This window comes from Brassica oleracea, chromosome C4, assembly GCF_000695525.1.
Source record: "Brassica oleracea var. oleracea cultivar TO1000 chromosome C4, BOL, whole genome shotgun sequence".
NCBI lineage: Eukaryota > Viridiplantae > Streptophyta > Magnoliopsida > Brassicales > Brassicaceae > Brassica > Brassica oleracea.
Genome location: NC_027751.1, coordinates 36,508,382 through 36,526,781, shown reverse-complemented (window position 1 = coordinate 36,526,781; position 18,400 = coordinate 36,508,382). Strand labels below are relative to the sequence as shown.

The window sequence follows — 18,400 nt, the reverse complement described above, 5'->3', positions numbered from 1 at the left end:
ACCGGGTTTGACCGTGAACCAGTTATATAGCCGGATTGGTCTAGTAATTGGTTCGATCATGAACCGGACACATAGCCGGATTATATTTCAAAGTTATTAAACCAATAAAAACCACTAAAACTATCGAAAATCTATAAACTATCCATATAAACAAGAAACTAATTTATATTTACATGCTAAAAAAATATTAAACCATATTATTAAATTAGGTTTAACCCGGTCGAACCATATTAAACCGTGACCCAAAATATTTCCGGTTCAGCTTCCGTTCCGGTTTTAAAAACACTCGTTGTAACCGATGGAGTTTCTAAAACAAAAAAAATGTTATTATAATAATTTGATTGTGCATTAATTTTGTAAGACCAATTGAAACATTAATACAGTGACATCTGTCACTTAAAATTAGGAGTCGATCTTTGAATGTCCACGGTAAGAATTCTTTCTATACTCTCTCATCGATATTAATTATTCTTCATTTTTCTTAAATGGTAAGAACTACTGAGGTCATCGATGGAGCTGGTCTCAGAACATCACACAAATAGCTAAGACTATTTTTCTTTATTTTTTTTTTTTTTAAACTTAAACAGAATAACCACATGAGAGAGAAAAGAGATGATCAAAAAAAAAAAAGTGTTTCAAAAAAAAAAAGATCTCTTGACCTAGATCTTTCATTTTGAAGTCATCAATGTTATAACCTTACTAAGATGATCTACGCCTATTCACCTTAATTATTTAAAAAGAAAAGCACAATAATGATTTTCATTCAGTAAATACGTAGGTACATGCATAACTGAGAATGTGTTGGACGAACTAATCTACAGTGCTTTCGGTTCTTCAGCAATAACAGGATCGCAGTTATCATCAGTCTTACTTAACAAAGCTTCTGCGTCCGTCATCGTCCCTCCCTCATTGTTTTTCTTAGCTGCCTCGTGAAGCTGAAGCGTAAACTCAAGTCCCCAAACGACATCGTTCATTGGTGGCCTTTCAGTGCCACGATCTTGAACACATCTAACAGCAATTTCACAGAACTTCTCTAATGATATCATAGTGATATCGACAGCAAGATCTGGGTCAATGATCTGATCAAGAGTTCCTCCTATATAATTTGACTTCACCCATCTGATCAAATCTGATTGTTCTTGTGGAACAATTTCGATGTTGATCAGTCTGCAACACAAAACTTCGAACATAACAACTCCAAAAGAGTACACATCCGATTTTACCGTCAAGACTTGACGGCGATAGTACTCAGGATCCAAGTAACCAAACGTTCCTTTAACGACCGTTGAGACGTGGGATTGAGATTCACTAGTTGGACCCACTTTTGAAAGCCCAAAGTCAGAGACTTTAGCTACGTAGTTCTCATCAAGAAGTATGTTGGTTGTTTTGATGTCTCGATGTATGATCGCGTGCTTGGCGCCTGTGTGGAGATACTGTAGCCCACGCGCCGCTCCGATGCAGATTTCTAACCTTTGTTTCCAGGACAAAGGAGGATCAACAGCCTTATTCCTTTTATAAAGATGGTCTTTAAGAGTACCACGTGGCATATACTCATAGACAAGCACCATCTCGCTCTCGTCGTCGCAATATCCTATTAGAGAAACGAGATGTACATGACGTAGCTTTGAGAGCATCTCGAGCTCTGTTTTGAACTCTTTAGCGCCTTGTTTCGATGCAATTCCCAACCGTTTAACCGCGACTAGTGTGGTTCCTCCGTCTATTTGTCCTTTGTACACCGAACCAAACCCGCCTGTTCCAACGATTAGCTTCTCGTCGAAATCATTTGTGGCGTATTTGATTTCGAAGATGGAGAATCGACGGCAGAGATATGTGGTAAGAGGAGAACACGAGTCCGTAGGCTTGCTTGTTGTATGTAAAGGAACGTCTTTCGTTTTATTCCTCTTACAGAACAACGCAATGACAGAAACAAACATCGCTAGGAAAATTGAAGAACCAACCACTGCCAGAGTTATCACCAAAACATGTGAATTATTACCTTTTCTTGCCGAAGGCTTTACATGATTTGGTGTTTGGTCGGATGATACTAGAGGATTAGGATTAGGTCCAGCAAGATTTCCGCCAGAGACACTAAGCTTGAGGATCTCTACGCCATTGAGAATAGCATCGTAATACTTTGGGCCACTGTCCGTGTAAGGATGCAAGTCAAGTCGTAGATCAGGTCTCGGCCCACTTTCAAAACCAACAAGCACACTGAAGTCTAGATACACCGGAATGCGAGAACCACCGCTCAGCTGAATGACATCCATGTCAAGCTTTGCAATCTTATTTCCAATGAAGATGGTGAAGACACGTTGGCCCGGTCCGTTCACATCCGATAGAGTCTCACAGAAATGAAGCCTTACGAGGTAGTTAAACCCGGCATCAACTGGGAAGAGCCACGTCAGATTGAAGTTCAGGTTCAGCCTTGGGTAGCCGACGTTCCCCATCGTACGATACGTCTTGTACACATCTTCCGGCGCAACATAAAGGGGAGTCTTATCTGTGTAGTTTATCTTCACACCCGTTACATCCGGTTTCATTCCTGAATTCTCACTTAGTATGACATCATCATCCGGAAGCCACCGCCGGAACATTCCAGTGTCACCGACCTCATCCACCATTTGCCCGCCAACGTTTATCCGATGAACAGTCTCGAAAGCGGTAGTGTTTTTGATAATGAAGTCAATGGTACTACCAACGTTCGTTATCATATTGTCAAAGCCTCCCTTTGAGTAACTCCCGTCAGGCATGGAGACAATCTCGATGCCGTTAACGAAAGCTAACGAACTCGGAGACGGCGTGAACGTGAGATTCAGAGTCTGGTTAACCGGAACGATAAACTCTTTGATTAAGGATTTCGACTTGGAAGCTTTTACCGTTAAGTCGGCGCTGAAGTTCTTCAAGAGAGTGAAACCGTTAACTGTGACTGAGAAGAAGGAACTTGCGGCGTCAAAACCAGATTCGTACCGGGTCGGGTAAAAGTACAACCGGAGATATTTCCAGCCGGGAGAGACTGGAAAACTGTAGTCAACGTTGGATAGGAATACGCGAGCCGTCGTGTAGGGCACTTGAGGAACCTCTTCTTGGTAAGATGCATTTGAAGAGAACGAAACGTTGTCTAAATTTGACGTGAGAAGATGCTGCTGATCCGACGTCCATGTTTGGCTTTGAGAGTCTATGGTGTCAGAGCTAGTGCCACAGTTGATGAGAAAGAGATCGGTAGGCTTGTATGCTGCTGTTGCATCTCCTAGGACGGCAGCGGAAACGAGAATACAGATGACTAACAGAGCGTGACTGATCATTGGAACTGAAATATGAGAACTGTTGAAGGATTGAGAATGAGGGAGATGAAGATAGGAGAAGAAGAGTGTATGATGACGAAAACGAAAATAAGAAATGATGAGCGTATAATTGATGACAAAACCATGGGTGGTGCTGTGGTGAGTGAGTCTACTACGGGTCCACCGTTGACTGACTTTTGAGACCAAGAAAAAGAAGAACGGTTTCCATGAAATTTCTACACTGTCTACAATTTAGTCTTTTATATCCAACAATGTCTACTCCGTGTGTTTATTTATCTACTTAAAGCTACGGTGAATGGAATTTCGTTTTGTCGGGATGATAGAACAATAAGGATCATAAGTTAAGACGACAGAGAATTAGGGAATAGGGACATTTTTATGTGTGGAAAAATTGTATTTAAGGTAAGTCTTAGGAGTGGAAACGAGAATAGAGATGACTAGACCTTCTCCATTGGCAGAAAATCATATGGTATCTCTTATCAATTTCAGAAAGAACAACTACAGAAGTTAAGAGAGAAAATTACAAAAAATTCTCATTATGAAACTTTGGGATATTGTTAACATCTTTCTTTTTTTTTGGGTCAACTTTATGTTTTATTAATATCTCACGAGTCAAGTGGTATAAATCTTGATAAGCAATACATACTACAAAAAGCCACTAGGCAACAACAAAGTGGTTAGTGGCGTTTTGAACACGTTGTCTTCTTCTCTCAATTTTCCTATTGCTTTTGGTCCAGGCATGAATAAATGCGCCAATGGAGTATCACGATACTTATGTGTCCTTCGTCTTCTCTCTAGTTGAAAAGTTTTCCAATTCTACTTGTGGCAGATTCAATTCTGTTTTCCAATTTGCTGTTACAATATCCGGCTGGTTGTTTTGGGTTGAATGCAGAATCAAGAGGTTTTGGTGGTTATCATACTTACATAATAACTTTCTGGTGTTTGAAACAAATCTTAACATATTTGTTAAGGAAACAACGTGCACTAAAAACCACCATGGATTCAACAAGCGGAAGAGGAGTTCGAGATCAAAAGAAGTTTTCTTTCAATCAAGGAATAATGTTTCGAATTTACGTTTTGATACATATACTTGGTATCAAAACATATCACTAAAATCATGAAATACATCAAAGAGAAAGCAACAATACGAAGTGGAAGAAGTATCTTTTTGTTGTATGAGAATATTCGTGCAATCGTTATAAATTATTTTTTTAATTCTTATTTTTTATGATTGAATCAATATATTAGATTTTAAACCAAAAAATATATATGGATCTAAATTGGAATAACACCAGTGTAATAAAATAAAGAGAAGGATGCTTTACAATGCAGCTAAGATTTACAAATTGCAAGAAAATTAATAGAGTTGACACTCTATTAACAGTGACCCCTCAAAGGAAATACTCTTCTCAGCTTATTTTATTTGACCTAATTTAAATTATGGCATGTGTTGTTTTTTCGTTATCATGTATATAACTGTATTTTACGTTATTAATAAATTTAAGTTGATAAAATAATATATAAAAAATATAAAACATTGCATGTGGATGCTTAACAGAAAATACTACGTACAACACATGTCAGGAAAGAAACATTCATATTGAAACTTCAGTTCCGCTGGCAAGCTTCACGACGTTCATTTCCAGTGAGTCCGACCATGAACCGCCGACACAGCTTCATCTTCCCTTCCTCAACTCTTCATTGTATCCTGGATTTGTATTCATTGAACTCATTCTTTCGCAATCAACCGCTGCTTTCTGTTAGAAATTATACTACCGCCGATTGTTTAAAAAGGAAAAGCTTAACCGATTTAGAGCATATCCTATATTGGATCATCTTCAACTAAAGATGGCAACTTTACTGAATTTTTCCATAGATCAAGTTAAATCCAATACCTCTTCATCTTTTCATCCGAGAAAAATAAGCTTAAGAAGAGAAAAAATTAGACTCGGTTAAAAAAGGAATATGAGCATGATCGGAGAAGATGAAATGCAAACAAAGAAAAAACAGGATGGAAATCGTTTTGCGAAAGAGGGATATATAACCCGGACAAAACGGAAACAAAAGTTCCGCGGCGGAATTAAAGATCCAGATACACCGGAAGAAGAACAGATAATGATCTAAGATAAAAAAAAAGGTTTCATTCTTTCTCTTTCTCTCTCTCTCTCAAAAATTCAGAGAGGGTATAGAGAAAGAACCTATATATGATTGATTGTTTATTTACCATTATCACATGTGCTTTCATGCAATTGGTTCAGATTTTCTAAAAGTATTATATTTTTTATTAAGTGATTATGGTTTATTAAAAAAAAGTGTTACTTTAGATACATTTTAAAATCATTAGCGAATATATCGAGGCCTTGAGCCAAAATATATGTATGCTAGATGATTTTTGGCGTCATGATTCACCTTACGTGTGAAACACAATTTCTATGAAATAAGAATCAGTTGAGATGATTATCACTTCAACCTGCAGAATTGGAAGCACTTGGAAGCACTGCAACGGAGAATATGCTATAGTACTCTAACGGTGAGAATTTTAGGACATATTGGAAGGAGTTGTTAGCAATGGTACATAATCTAGGGTGTTGGAGATGAATTACATCCCTCAAATAAAGTCTATCAAATAATTGAGCGCGACCCAATTTACTAAAAGGCGGTCAAATAAATGCACTGATTTGGAGAAATAAAAATAAAAAAGTCGGCTATACAAGGAGAAGATCGAGGAAAACAAACACATTTACAGTCATACAAAAATTGGCACAAGAACTAGGGTTTACACAACTTTAATGTTTTTGCCGATTTCATCATCTCTTTACGATTACTTAGTCTTTCAAATAACTCACCATCGAATTTGTAACTTCATCTCATACATCTCGAATTCAGAGTAAACAAATGCACCGTCTCTAAGGAATTAGAAATCAATGCCAAGAAAGATCAAAGATGGTCGGAGCTAATCCCACCGGCACGGGCGTTACCCAGCTGTCTGTTGCAGACGAATTTATCATAAAAATCCGGCCCAGAAAAGTTCTACTCACGACGGATTAAACAGACAATGAAGACACAGTTCATCGGCAAAGCCCAACTATTTCTGCCCAAAAGGGGTGCTTTGCAGCCCGAGGTAGTAAGCTTCAAGTCTACGAATAAACATCAAAGATCCGGTCACCTCGCGGTCAGTTGATTACATAACAAACCGGAGCAAGGCACGGCATGTTCGCCTTAGCGGTCAAAATGGAGATGTAGATTTTTCAGCAAAATGGCTAGTTTTTTTTCATAGAGATAAAAATTTTGGTTTTATAAATTGTTATGTTCTGATCTGGTTACACGGACTACTTCAAGTTTTGAGCAATGAAATAACTTTTTTCTGTGTCAGAAATAAAGATCTTTAGCTAATTGTCGAAGGATTGAGAGTGATGGAGACGAGATATGAGATTGTGAGTGTATATTGAAGCCAAGCCATGCGTGGTTCTGTCGTGTGTGAGTCTACTACGGGTCGACCATTGAATGACTTCTAAGAACCAAGCAAAAGAAGAAAGCTTCCATGAAAATTCTACCATGTCAACAATTTAGTGCTGTGTCGTTTATGTCCAACTTGCTCGTGTGTGTTTTGTCCGCTACCGGTGAATGGAATTGTGGTTTTGTCAGGATGATGAACCATAAGAATAATAGCCTGTGAAGATAGAAAATTAAGGACTAAAAGGACATTTTTATGTGAGGAGTGTAAATTCCCACACATAAATTAAAGCTATCAAGAACTCATATAAAAACGTTAAAGTAGGAGACACTGATCGAAATTGAGAAGCAAATACAGAATTAGAATGAATGACAAGGGATCCCTGAATGACACGAGTCAAATCTAATTTGATTCCAAAGTGGAAGGAAACTTATTTATAAGAGTAATATAAACTTTAGATATTAAAAAATACATATTTAATATTCATTGACATAGGATTTTGTTTATATACTTATGATATATTTTTAATAGTCAAACGATTTTAAAATTTTAGATATTTAGTATCAAAATTATACTTTGGTAGTTATAAGACTTGTTCAGATAAAAATAAATAAATATATATATAATATCATTTAAAGTAAACTATATACTATATAAAAATATATAATTAAATTTCAAATTTTGCATCGAACAAAGTATTGAAAACTTAATATTTAATTTTAAAATTTATATTGAATTTTCAAGAACGATGATAAATTATTAAAACTATTAAAAGTCAGAAAATTGTCACAAATATCACATTCATACTAACATTTTTCATGTTTACATTAACCATTTTTACCATTTTAATGAAAGATAAAAGATATTTATACCACTAGGGTTAACTAATCTAGACTTAGGGTTTAGAGTTGAAAGGTGTGGTATGGTTTTTGGAATGTGAAATTTAGGATTCTAATAAATATATAAATAAATACTTTAAAAAATTTAATTTTATTTTTAAAAATAGTTTCAAACATAATTTTCGATTTTCAAAAGAAATTTTGAAAAAAAATAAATAAAAAAAAATTTTAAAAAGAAAATTCAAAAATAAAAATTTATAAAAAAGTTCGAATTTGAAGAAGTATAATTTGAAAACATAAAAAAATAGAGAAAAATGGTATAAGAGTCTTTTGCAACTTAATGAAGAATGTATTTTTGAAAATGTTCGTTTAAGGGTCTGACTGGTTCAAACGCAGCGGTTGCGGTTGTGGGAGTTTGCGGATGCATGTGGCTGCGGTTTCTAACGGTTTTAAGAGATTTGTATGACTGGTTATGTGGTTAGAAATTGGTGTATTTGCGGGATACTTATGACTGGTTAACTACCAAATACAGTAGCGGTTAAATAATAAATTAACAATATTTACATTTTATTTAATTATAAAATATCAAAAATCATAATATTATAATAATATGAAAATTATATTTAGAAAGTTATAGTTTTAAATTTTTTTAAATTATAGAAAATATTTTTATTTTACAATTTTATAATAGTAATTAAAATATAATAGATATATTTTAGTATTTTTATAATTCCAACTTTAAATTTTTATTTTTATTTTTATTTTTGTATTTATATGTTTTAATAAAAAGGAAAAAAAATTATCATCCCGCAACAGCTCGCAACCGCAAATGCTAGCTGGAACCAGCTTTTGATTTTAAGAGGTTCGGAGCGGTTTGAAGCGATTTGTAGCGGTTTGTATGATTGTTTCGAAACACTGTCAACTGTTACCAACCGCAAAAGATGCGTTTGCGGGTGGTAGCGGAGAAACTAGTCAACACCTTAGTGGTGGTAAAGATGAAAAGTGGTACCATAAAAGTGGCAAAAATGAAATTTTCCCTTAAAAGTCTCACATTGAAATTTTTTTTTTCAATAATTTAAATTTATATTAGAAAATAAACAAATGATCATAAAACCATATGAGTATAAAAAATCATTTAACAGATATCCTATTAAAAATATACTTTATATCTATATTAAAATCATTGAAATTTAATTATATATCATATAAAATATATAAATGATTTTTAGATTAATTTACCATCAAAAATGATTGTAATAAATAACACTAATTGTTTTAATTTGTGTTCTCACGCCAATTTAGTTATATATATAATAATTAATGACTTTAAATTATTCAATAATATAGTAGACATGTCTTGATAAATTGTATATCATAGAAAATAATACATTGATATCATTTACAATATTGTGTGGAGTGTGGACATGTTTCTGCCAACAAGTTTTGAAAAATTATAAATCATAGACATGATATCATAGAATACAGTTTGAGAGGGATGTTTGAAATGTATTAACACATTTGTATGACCACCTTTTCAAACTTGTAAAAATTAAAGAATTTGTTTTGGGGATACAAGGGTTGAATTTGAGAATATGCTTATGAAAGTTTAGTTGGTGTTAGTGGATTTAAGTTAGTGTACGACTAGTGGTTTAACAAAATTGTGGATGACATTTGGTGGACGTTCGCAAGGATGGATGCAACGTCAATGGGTGAGACTTTAATGGGTGATCTGTGTATGAGTTAAGTCTGGCCAATGACACGCTCATGGATCGTTGAGGCTTGGATGGATGGATGGTCCTGCAAATGCAATACTCACTGCTTAAATTTGAAAACAGATAAGTGGGTTATGAATTAGTGAGTTCTGGATAGATTTATTTTGGACGGGAATTTCGTGGATGTACATTGGGTAGGTTGGCATATCGTGGAAATGTGTAAAGTAGAGGGATGAAGAGTAGGTCTGTAGGTGGTGTAGTTTAGATGGCGTTGGATCCAATTTCGGTCAAATTATGATTGGGTCGGATAAAAGATGGGCCGTACAGCTTTGAATGTAGAAAGGGCCCAACTCGCGCGGGCGAGTTCAAACGAGGCGAGATCGAAGCCCGAAGATAGCAGGAGAAGTTGAGGAGATCCCGAAATGGATCGGTTATACCATGCTGAACTCATCGGAGGAGAATGATAGAAGAGAAACGAGAATAGACCAATTTCAATTCTACTAAAAGCCGAGATACCATGCTGAACTTATTGGAAAGAAAATACTTCAAAATTTAAGGGTTAGAGGTATTGTAGGAAATGTGCTTAATGAGTTTCTAAATAAAATAAAAAACTGTGACTACTGAGTTTCTATACGTTCATGCAGTAACATTTTTAAGAAAATTATTTATTTTAACTATTTTAGGTATGTTTGTTTATGTAACAAGTTAAATACATGGTAAATTAGACATTATACGACTCATATGATTCAAAACAGAAAATATAGTACACAAAAAAACTTACATATTATGTTTTTTTTCAACAGTTATATATACATATTACATATTCAACAATTTACCGTGCTCTGGGGTCTTTTATCTCCGAAAATACTCCCCAACTCGATCCGCTCCTCTCGTCGCCAGCAAGACGAGCAGAATCATCATCGCTCGTCACAGATTTTGACATGCGTCCCGTAGTCCTACTAAACAAGTTATTTTCTCCGTCTGTCGTCGTACCTACCTCGTCACGTCTCGGGATATCAAGAGAGTCCACGCCATTCTTATCCTTAGCAGCTTCATGAAGCTGAAGTGCGAACTCAAGCGCCCAAACGACGTCGTTCATTGATGGCCGTTCGATACCACGATCTTGAACACATCGCACAGCGATCTCACAGAATTTCTCCAGCGATAGCGGAGTAATCTCAGCCGTTAGATCTGCGTCAACGATCTGATCAACGGTTCCTTTTTTGTAATTTGACTTCACCCATCGGATCAAATCTGCTTCCTCTCGTGGAGCGCTTTCGAGCTTGACCGGTCTACAACACAAGACTTCGAACAGAACAACTCCGAAGGAGTACACGTCAGATTTTTCCGTCAAGACTTGACGGCGATAATACTCAGGGTCCAAGTAACCAAACGATCCTTTAACGACCGTTGAGACGTGCGTTTGAGATGAGCTTGTAAGACCCACTTTTGATAACCCAAAGTCGGAGACTTTAGCTACGTAGTTCTCATCAAGAAGTATGTTTGTAGTTTTGATGTCTCTATGAATGATCATGTCCTTGGCGCCTGTGTGGAGATACTGTAGTCCACGAGCCGCACCGACGCAAATCTCTAGCCTCCGTTTCCACGACAATGGGGGATCAAAAACCTTGTTTCTCTTGTAGAGATGGTCTCTAAGTGTGCCATGTGGCATATACTCGTAGACAAGAACCATCTCGTTCTCATCGTCGCAATATCCGATTAAGGAAACGAGATGTATATGACGGAGCACCGAGAGCATCTTGAGCTCTGCTTCGAACTCGGTAGCGCCTTGGTTGGATGAAACATCTAACCGTTTAACAGCCACAAGCGTGGCTCCACCGTCGATTCTTCCTTTGTAGACAGGACCAAACCCGCCTACTCCAACGATCAGCTTTTTCTCGAAATTGTTTGTGGCGGATTTGATCTCGAGGATGGAGAACCGACGGCAGAGATCGGATGGAAGAGATGTGGTCGATCTGGTATGGGAGGACCCGGCAACAAGCGGAAGAGTAGTCCACGAGTCCGTAGGCTTGCTCTTGGTGTCTACATTAACCTTCTTTTTCTTCTTCCTCCTCTTCATGACGATGACAACAACAATAAACATTGCTAACACAATTGCAAACCCAACAGTTCCAAGTGTTATTACCAAAACGTGTGACTTGGCTTTGGGTTTTTGTATATCTTGATTTACAGAGTTTGGAGTAAGACCTGACGTAGGATTAGGATTAGGTCCAGCAAGATTTCCGCCAGAGACACTAAGCTTGAGGATCTCTACGCCATTGAGAATAGCATCGTAATACTTTGGGCCACTGTCCGTGTAAGGATGCAAGTCAAGTCGTAGATCAGGTCTCGGCCCACTTTCAAAACCAACAAGCACACTGAAGTCTAGATACACCGGAATGCGAGAACCACCGCTCAGCTGAATGACATCCATGTCAAGCTTTGCAATCTTATTTCCAATGAAGATGGTGAAGACACGTTGGCCCGGTCCGTTCACATCCGATAGAGTCTCACAGAAATGAAGCCTGACGAGGTAGTTAAACCCGGCATCAACTGGGAAGAGCCATGTCAGATTGAAGTTCTGGTTCAGCCTAGGATGCTCGGCGTTACCCATTGTACGGTACGTCGTGTACACATCTTCCGGCGCGACATACGCTGGAGTATTCTCCATGTAGTTGATCTTTACACCCGGAACGACTGGCACGATTCCCGACTTTTCACTTAGTTGAAACTTTTCAGCAAGCCACGGCCGGAACATCCCTGTATCACTTATGCCGTCAATCAGTTGTCCACCGATGTTTAGCCGGTGAACAGTTTCGAAAGCCGTGCTGTTGTTTATCTCGAAGTCAATGCTATTACCTACCTGTTTTATTTTGTCGTCGAAGCCTCCCTTGGAGTAAAACCGATCAGGCATGGAGACAATCTCGATGCCGTTCACGAAAGCTAACATGTTTAAAGAAGGTGAGAACGTGAGATTTAGCATCGTGTATCCACTCGAAACAGGGACTATGAACTCCTTAAATATGGACGCATCATGAGAAGCCTTTGCCGTTAAATCGGCACGGAAGTTCTTCAAGAGAGTAAAACCGTTGACGGTGACAGAGAAGTAGGAGTTTACGGCAGCTTCGAGGTCGGAACTGTAACGGGTAGGGTAAAAGTATAACCGGAGGAACTTCCAGCCCGGAGACACGGGAAAACTGTAGGTGAAATCATGTCGGAAAATTCGAGCAGTCATGTACGGAACCTGAGGAACTCCCGATCCTTGGAATGACGCATGTGAAACAAACGACGCTATGGCTGCATTTGACGGAAGAATATTTGGTTGCTCTGCCATCCAGTTACGGCCACTTATGTCCATCTGGTTGGATGTTTCGCCACAGTTGAAGAGAAAGATATCAGTGGGAACGTACGCAGCGGTTGCACCGTCTCCTGCTATGGCTGTAGAAACGAGAATGGAGAAGATTAAGAAAACTTGAAAAGTCATAGGAACTGATAGAGTGAGAGTTGTTGAATGATATTGTGAATGGTAAAGAAGAAGATAAGAAACTGAAGCAAAACCATGGGTGGTGGTGAGTAAGTCAACGGGTCAACCCTTAACTGACTTTTCAGCTCAAGCAAAAGAAGAAGTTTCCGACGAAACTTCTTCCATGTCTTTTAATTTAGCACCTTGTCGTTATACGTCCAACTTGTTCGTGTGTCATTCCACTTTAAAATGATGCAACATAACACGGTTTCTACGATTCTATGGGATCAAATTCTGGGACACACATCGTTATCAACATAACATCTTTTTCTTCTTCCTTTTTTTTATTTTTCCATGGATGTTTCTTTCACCTTTAAAAAATCAAAAATTTCCTTCAAATATTCACTAACTTTCTTTTTCTTATCCAAAATTGGTCAACCCATAGTTGTATGTAACCAATTATGTCTTATCAAAAATTGAATTTTATTTTTTTCTCACGAAATTCATGACAAAAAAAAACCCAGCGTACAGTACAACTAGTATGACTCTAACTAATACAACTAGTACAACGCGCACTAGTATAACTAGTACAACTAAAACAAATATAACTAGTACTAATACATTAAGTATAACTGGTACAACTAAAACGCGTATAACTAGTATAACTTTGTAATTAGTATGACAATATTTCGTTTTTATTTCAGCATATGAGTGATGCTAGAAAAGTGGATGATGTGAAACCAATGAGACATGTTGATCTAACCTTCCCCGCTTGCATGTGTCAAAATACATGAATAGTAAATTTTCAATAATATTTGATTTTAATAATGATTTATTTGCAAGTTGTACTAGTTATACTAGTTGTACTATTTTCAAAAAAATATGCATCTTCATCTTTTTGCTTCCGAAGCCGAAGACGGTGGATGGCAAGCTAGAAAAAAATTACAGTAGATGAAGATTTAGTAGAACAAAGTGCAAAGGAATATGTAAAAATCATTTTTGAGTTCGAAAATGATGCATAAACATTCATGTTTGGTGTTTGGACTACGACAATAATAATATAAGTGGTACAACTAGTTTAGATACAATAGTAGTATTACTAGTTTAATTGTGCTAGAACTTGAGTTATGTTGTTTTAACATTGGGTAGTAATCTATTTAGATTTTGCAATACATAAATTATTCTTAAAATCCACTTGTTTGATTTAAAAATCATGGATTTATCAAAGATTTCTAAATCTAAAAAAATTGTAAATCTATCAAAATAGTATAACCAATAACCCACACTATTTTCTCAATTTTGAAATGACAGTTATACTAGAAATACAATTTTGGATACAATGTAATGTTATGCCAGTTTTACCAGTAAATGAATGGTTTTACCAGAAAATAAATGAATGATACAAAATCATGTTTAAAACATGAAATATTTATATCTCATGAATTTAATACATTTTAACATTTTTTAGACATTTAAACTATTTAAGATGAATCTAAATGTTTCTATTGCATATGCATAATACCATATAGGTTAAAGTGCACATTTAAAAGTTTTTAGGGTTAATTCAAAAGGTTTAAACTTGACAGGTTTTTGGTATAATTAAATTAACCAGATTAACTATGACAAAATTACTCTGACGGGTACAATTTGTACAACTAAACGAAAGAAGGTAAAACTATCATGTTTAAAACGTAGTGAGCATTTAAATGTGGTAAACAATTAAAATGTGCCAAATTTATTAACATGTAGTTGTACCAATATTTTAGTTGTACAATCGTATACATAGTTGTACCGAGTTTTGGGTTGTACAAGTTTGTACATAGTTGTATTTTGGTCCAGAATTTGAAATATCTAGTTGTACCAAATATTAAATAAAGATACATCAGTTGTACTACTTGTATATATTTAAATACCTAGAATCACATACTATGGAATCATTAACTTTGTTAAAATATATCCAGTGTATATTTTTCAAAAATATAGTGAACAAACAAGTAAACAAACCTTTAAATTATAAGGTAAATAATGGAAACTTATGTGATTGTTTATAATTGCGGATTTTTTTTGATAAAACTTCTAATAGTTAGGATGTACCATTCTAAAGACTTTACAACTTGTATAGTTGTACTAGTTTTTCCAGTGTTATAACACATAAACATGAATGTGTATTATATGAAGTACCAATTGTACCAGTAATATCTGACAGAAACAATACATTACAAATTTTCTCCATTGCAAAGTTTAAAAACACATAAATAGCATCCCTAACACATGAATAAGTTCCACAACACATAAGCAAAACTCATTTATGAGAAGAATTGAATTGTAGTTGTTGTCGTGGATCGAAGCGGAAGAGGAAGAAAGGGATGGGTCCCACGGGAGGGAGAAAAAAAATCGTGTGGTTCTTATTATTTTAATCCAATGGTAGAGATGAAAGATTCATTAATGACCTTATGGTAATTTACCATTTTGGGGTCATGTAGAATAAACTTTTCCATTGTAGAATAAAGGTTGAGGATTATGTATCATATGAGATTAAAGTCCGATTCTATGTCCCTCTAACAATATTACCAATTAGATAATAAATACAGTCAAAAATGTTTAGATTTATCGGGATATTTTAGAATGACTTATTCTTGGGTTCACCAACCAATAAGATTGTGTTATTTTATATTCGATATCTTTTAAAAAAGAAAACAAAATATTTCAAGTTATATTATGTTTTTTAAATAAAAAGGTAAAAAGAAATAAAAAAACTAGTAATTGAAAAAAAAATATTTTTAATGTCATCAGCAAAATAGTAAACCCTAAATTCTAATCCCATAATCCTAAACCCATGGGTAAACCCTAACCCGTGGATAAATCCTAATCTCTAAATCAAAAACACTAAACACTAAAACACTCAAGGATTTAGAGTTTAGGGTTTCGGATTTAGGGTTTAGTGTTTTAGTATTTAGTGTTTTTTATTTAGAGTTTAGGATTTATCTAAGGGTTTAGGGTTTAAAATTTCGGGTTTAGTGTTTTGCTAACAATATTAAAAAAATAGTTTTAAAATTTTTTTTTATATAACTACTATTTTTTTTACCTTTTTATTTTAAAAACATAATATAACTTGACTATAATATTTGTTTCCTTTTCTAAAGATATCGAATTTGAAATAATAAAATTTTATTGATTGGTGAACCACCCTAGGGGGCGAACCCAAGAATAACTATTTTAGAATCCAACATATGAAGAATCGATTGATCATGCATACTCAACATACTCAACATACACGACTGACTTGACATAACAATAGAATAGATAGACACCCAAACTTTTCGAGAGTATAAGCAAAAACTAAATGCATCTGAGGTAATACTGTATTTTAGCTTTTTAAACTAGTCATTGTTAATATATGTTAGATTTACTTTTCAGAAGGTGAACATAATGACTTAAACCACTTGAAGTTTGTGTAAACCGGAATAACATATACTAGATTTTGACCCGCACGTCTGTGTAGATATTTTTCATTTTATAAATGTATAATTTTGATATTATTATAAATATTTTCAATATATAATTTTTATTTTAGCGTTATATGTTGTGTAACTCTATAATATTATTGTTTATATTTATTATTCAGAATTATTAATATATAGTAATTTTTTTAATATATTTAACTTTGTAATTAATTTTTATTACTTACTAATATATTTTTGAGTTAGGTACAATGAAATAACAATCTGAAATGATCAAGGGGAAATTACATGCTAACCACTTTCATGCTACCACTTTTCATTTTTACCACCACTAAAGGGACATTTTCAAAAATATCTTCTTCATTAAGTGGCAAAAGACTCATATGCACTTGTTTTTTATATATAGTAAATAAATATTTAAATAAATAAAATTCTGAAAAAATAAAAAATAATTTCTTTAAAAATAAAAAATAATTTTATTTCAAATTATACTATTTCGAAATTCAAACTCGAAACCCTGAAACTAAACTCTAAATCCTAAACCATCAATCCTACCCTATTTTTTGTTTGAAATACGAACCCTAAACCCTAAACCATCAAACATAAACCTTTTTTTTTTGAAATACGAACCCTAAACCCTAAAACATCAACTCTAAACCCTAAATCCCAAAACATCAACTCTAAACCCTAAACCCCAAAACATCAACTCTAAACCCTAAACCCTAAACAAACAACTCTAAACCCTAAAACATCAACTCTAAACCCTAAAGCCTAAACTTCAACTCTAAATCCTATACCATCAACACTAAACCCTAAACTATCAACACTAAACCCTAAACCCTAAAAAGTAAACTCTAAACCCTAAACCATAAAAAATTAACCCTAACCCTAAAACATCAACTCTAAACCCTTAACCTTCAACTCTAAACCCTAAACCCTAAATCCTAAACACTAAACCCTAAATCCTAAACCCTAAACCCTAAAACCCTTGAGTTGATGTTTAGGGTTTAGAATTGAAGGTTTAGGATTTTAGGGTTTAGAGTTTATTTTTAGGGTATAGAGTTGATGTTTTAGGGTTTAGATTTGAAGGTTTAGGGTTTAGAGTTGATGTTTCGGGGTTTATGGTTTAGAGTTGATGTTTCATGGTTTAGGGTTTAGAGTTGATGATTTAGAGTTTAGAGTAGTTAACCCATATGTTTTTTTATTTTTAAAGTTAATCAAAAGGTTATAAATGTCTTTTACCCTTCATTAAAGATGATGGTAAAAGTGGTTAGTGTAAACTTGAAAAGTGGTACTTTGAAAATGATATTTTTGGCAATTTTCCAATGATCAAATAGATAATCTCATTTAAAATATGTTTTTCTTCAATTTATACATTTTGCATATAATACATTATTGAATTTTTTTATTCATATTATAGGAAAGATGCATGTTTAAGATAAATTATATTTACATGTTGTGTTTAAAAAAATATACTTTAACATATATCATTTTACTATTTTGCGGGATTTATAAGTAAATACACTATTTTTGTAAATAATACAACCCTATTATTTTAGGAAATTTTATACATAGTAGCATCTATCATATTATTTTAGTAAATTTTATTGATACAAGATATATATGTTTAGATGTTATGATATTATTTTTTTTGTTATTAAATTAATATTTTAAAATATAAGATTACTTTAATTTTACAACATAATTTTTTTTTCGTGTTGCATTTCAAAATTTCATTCTTTATTATCCATGATTTTATCTTTTGTAAAATTTGAAATATTATCATTTTGAGTTTGAATATTTATTTTCAAAATTGTATATTTTTCAAGACAAATTTGAAAAATTACAAAATTATTTTTTAGTTTGGAAGATTACATGAATTTTGAACTTGTTTTTAGTACTATAATAATACATTATTTTATTAAAAATACATGAATTTTGACTTAGTTGTCCCTTTGGACCGACATCTTGGGATCTACAATCACGTTAGTCGTAGGAATAAATTAATTCCCTTAGATGATTTCAATACTATCTCTTGATAGACCTTTGGTAAATGAATCTGCAAGGTTGTCTACCGGCTTGATGCAATCCACATATATTACCACTACAAGAAAACAACAAAGATTCTGAGGAAAAAAATCGTCGGAATTTCGTCGGAATACCGTTATT

The 18,400-nt window shown here is 34.4% G+C and overlaps 2 protein-coding genes across 2 annotated transcripts; both read right to left on the bottom strand.

Annotated features, from left to right (window-relative positions):
* Positions 1–694: 694 nt before the first annotated feature.
* On the bottom strand, positions 695–3,391 carry LOC106337681 (putative receptor-like protein kinase At5g39000). Its single transcript, XM_013776803.1, has one exon. It carries the CDS (start codon positions 3,300–3,302, stop codon positions 816–818), a length of 2,487 nt encoding a protein of 828 aa, XP_013632257.1. The 5' UTR covers positions 3,303–3,391; the 3' UTR covers positions 695–815.
* Positions 3,392–10,017: 6,626 nt separating this feature from the next.
* LOC106342164 (putative receptor-like protein kinase At5g39000) lies at positions 10,018–12,987 on the bottom strand. The gene has a single exon (XM_013781024.1). The coding sequence runs from the start codon at positions 12,789–12,791 to the stop codon at positions 10,140–10,142; it is 2,652 nt and encodes an 883-aa protein (XP_013636478.1). The 5' UTR covers positions 12,792–12,987; the 3' UTR covers positions 10,018–10,139.
* Positions 12,988–18,400: the final 5,413 nt, after the last annotated feature.

Bases quoted from the DNA above. Each gene is read 5' to 3' on its own strand.
- LOC106337681 (XM_013776803.1), bottom strand. From the start codon at position 3,302: ATGATCAGTCACGCTCTGTTAGTCATCTGTATTCTCGTTTCCGCTGCC.
- LOC106342164 (XM_013781024.1), bottom strand. From the start codon at position 12,791: ATGACTTTTCAAGTTTTCTTAATCTTCTCCATTCTCGTTTCTACAGCC.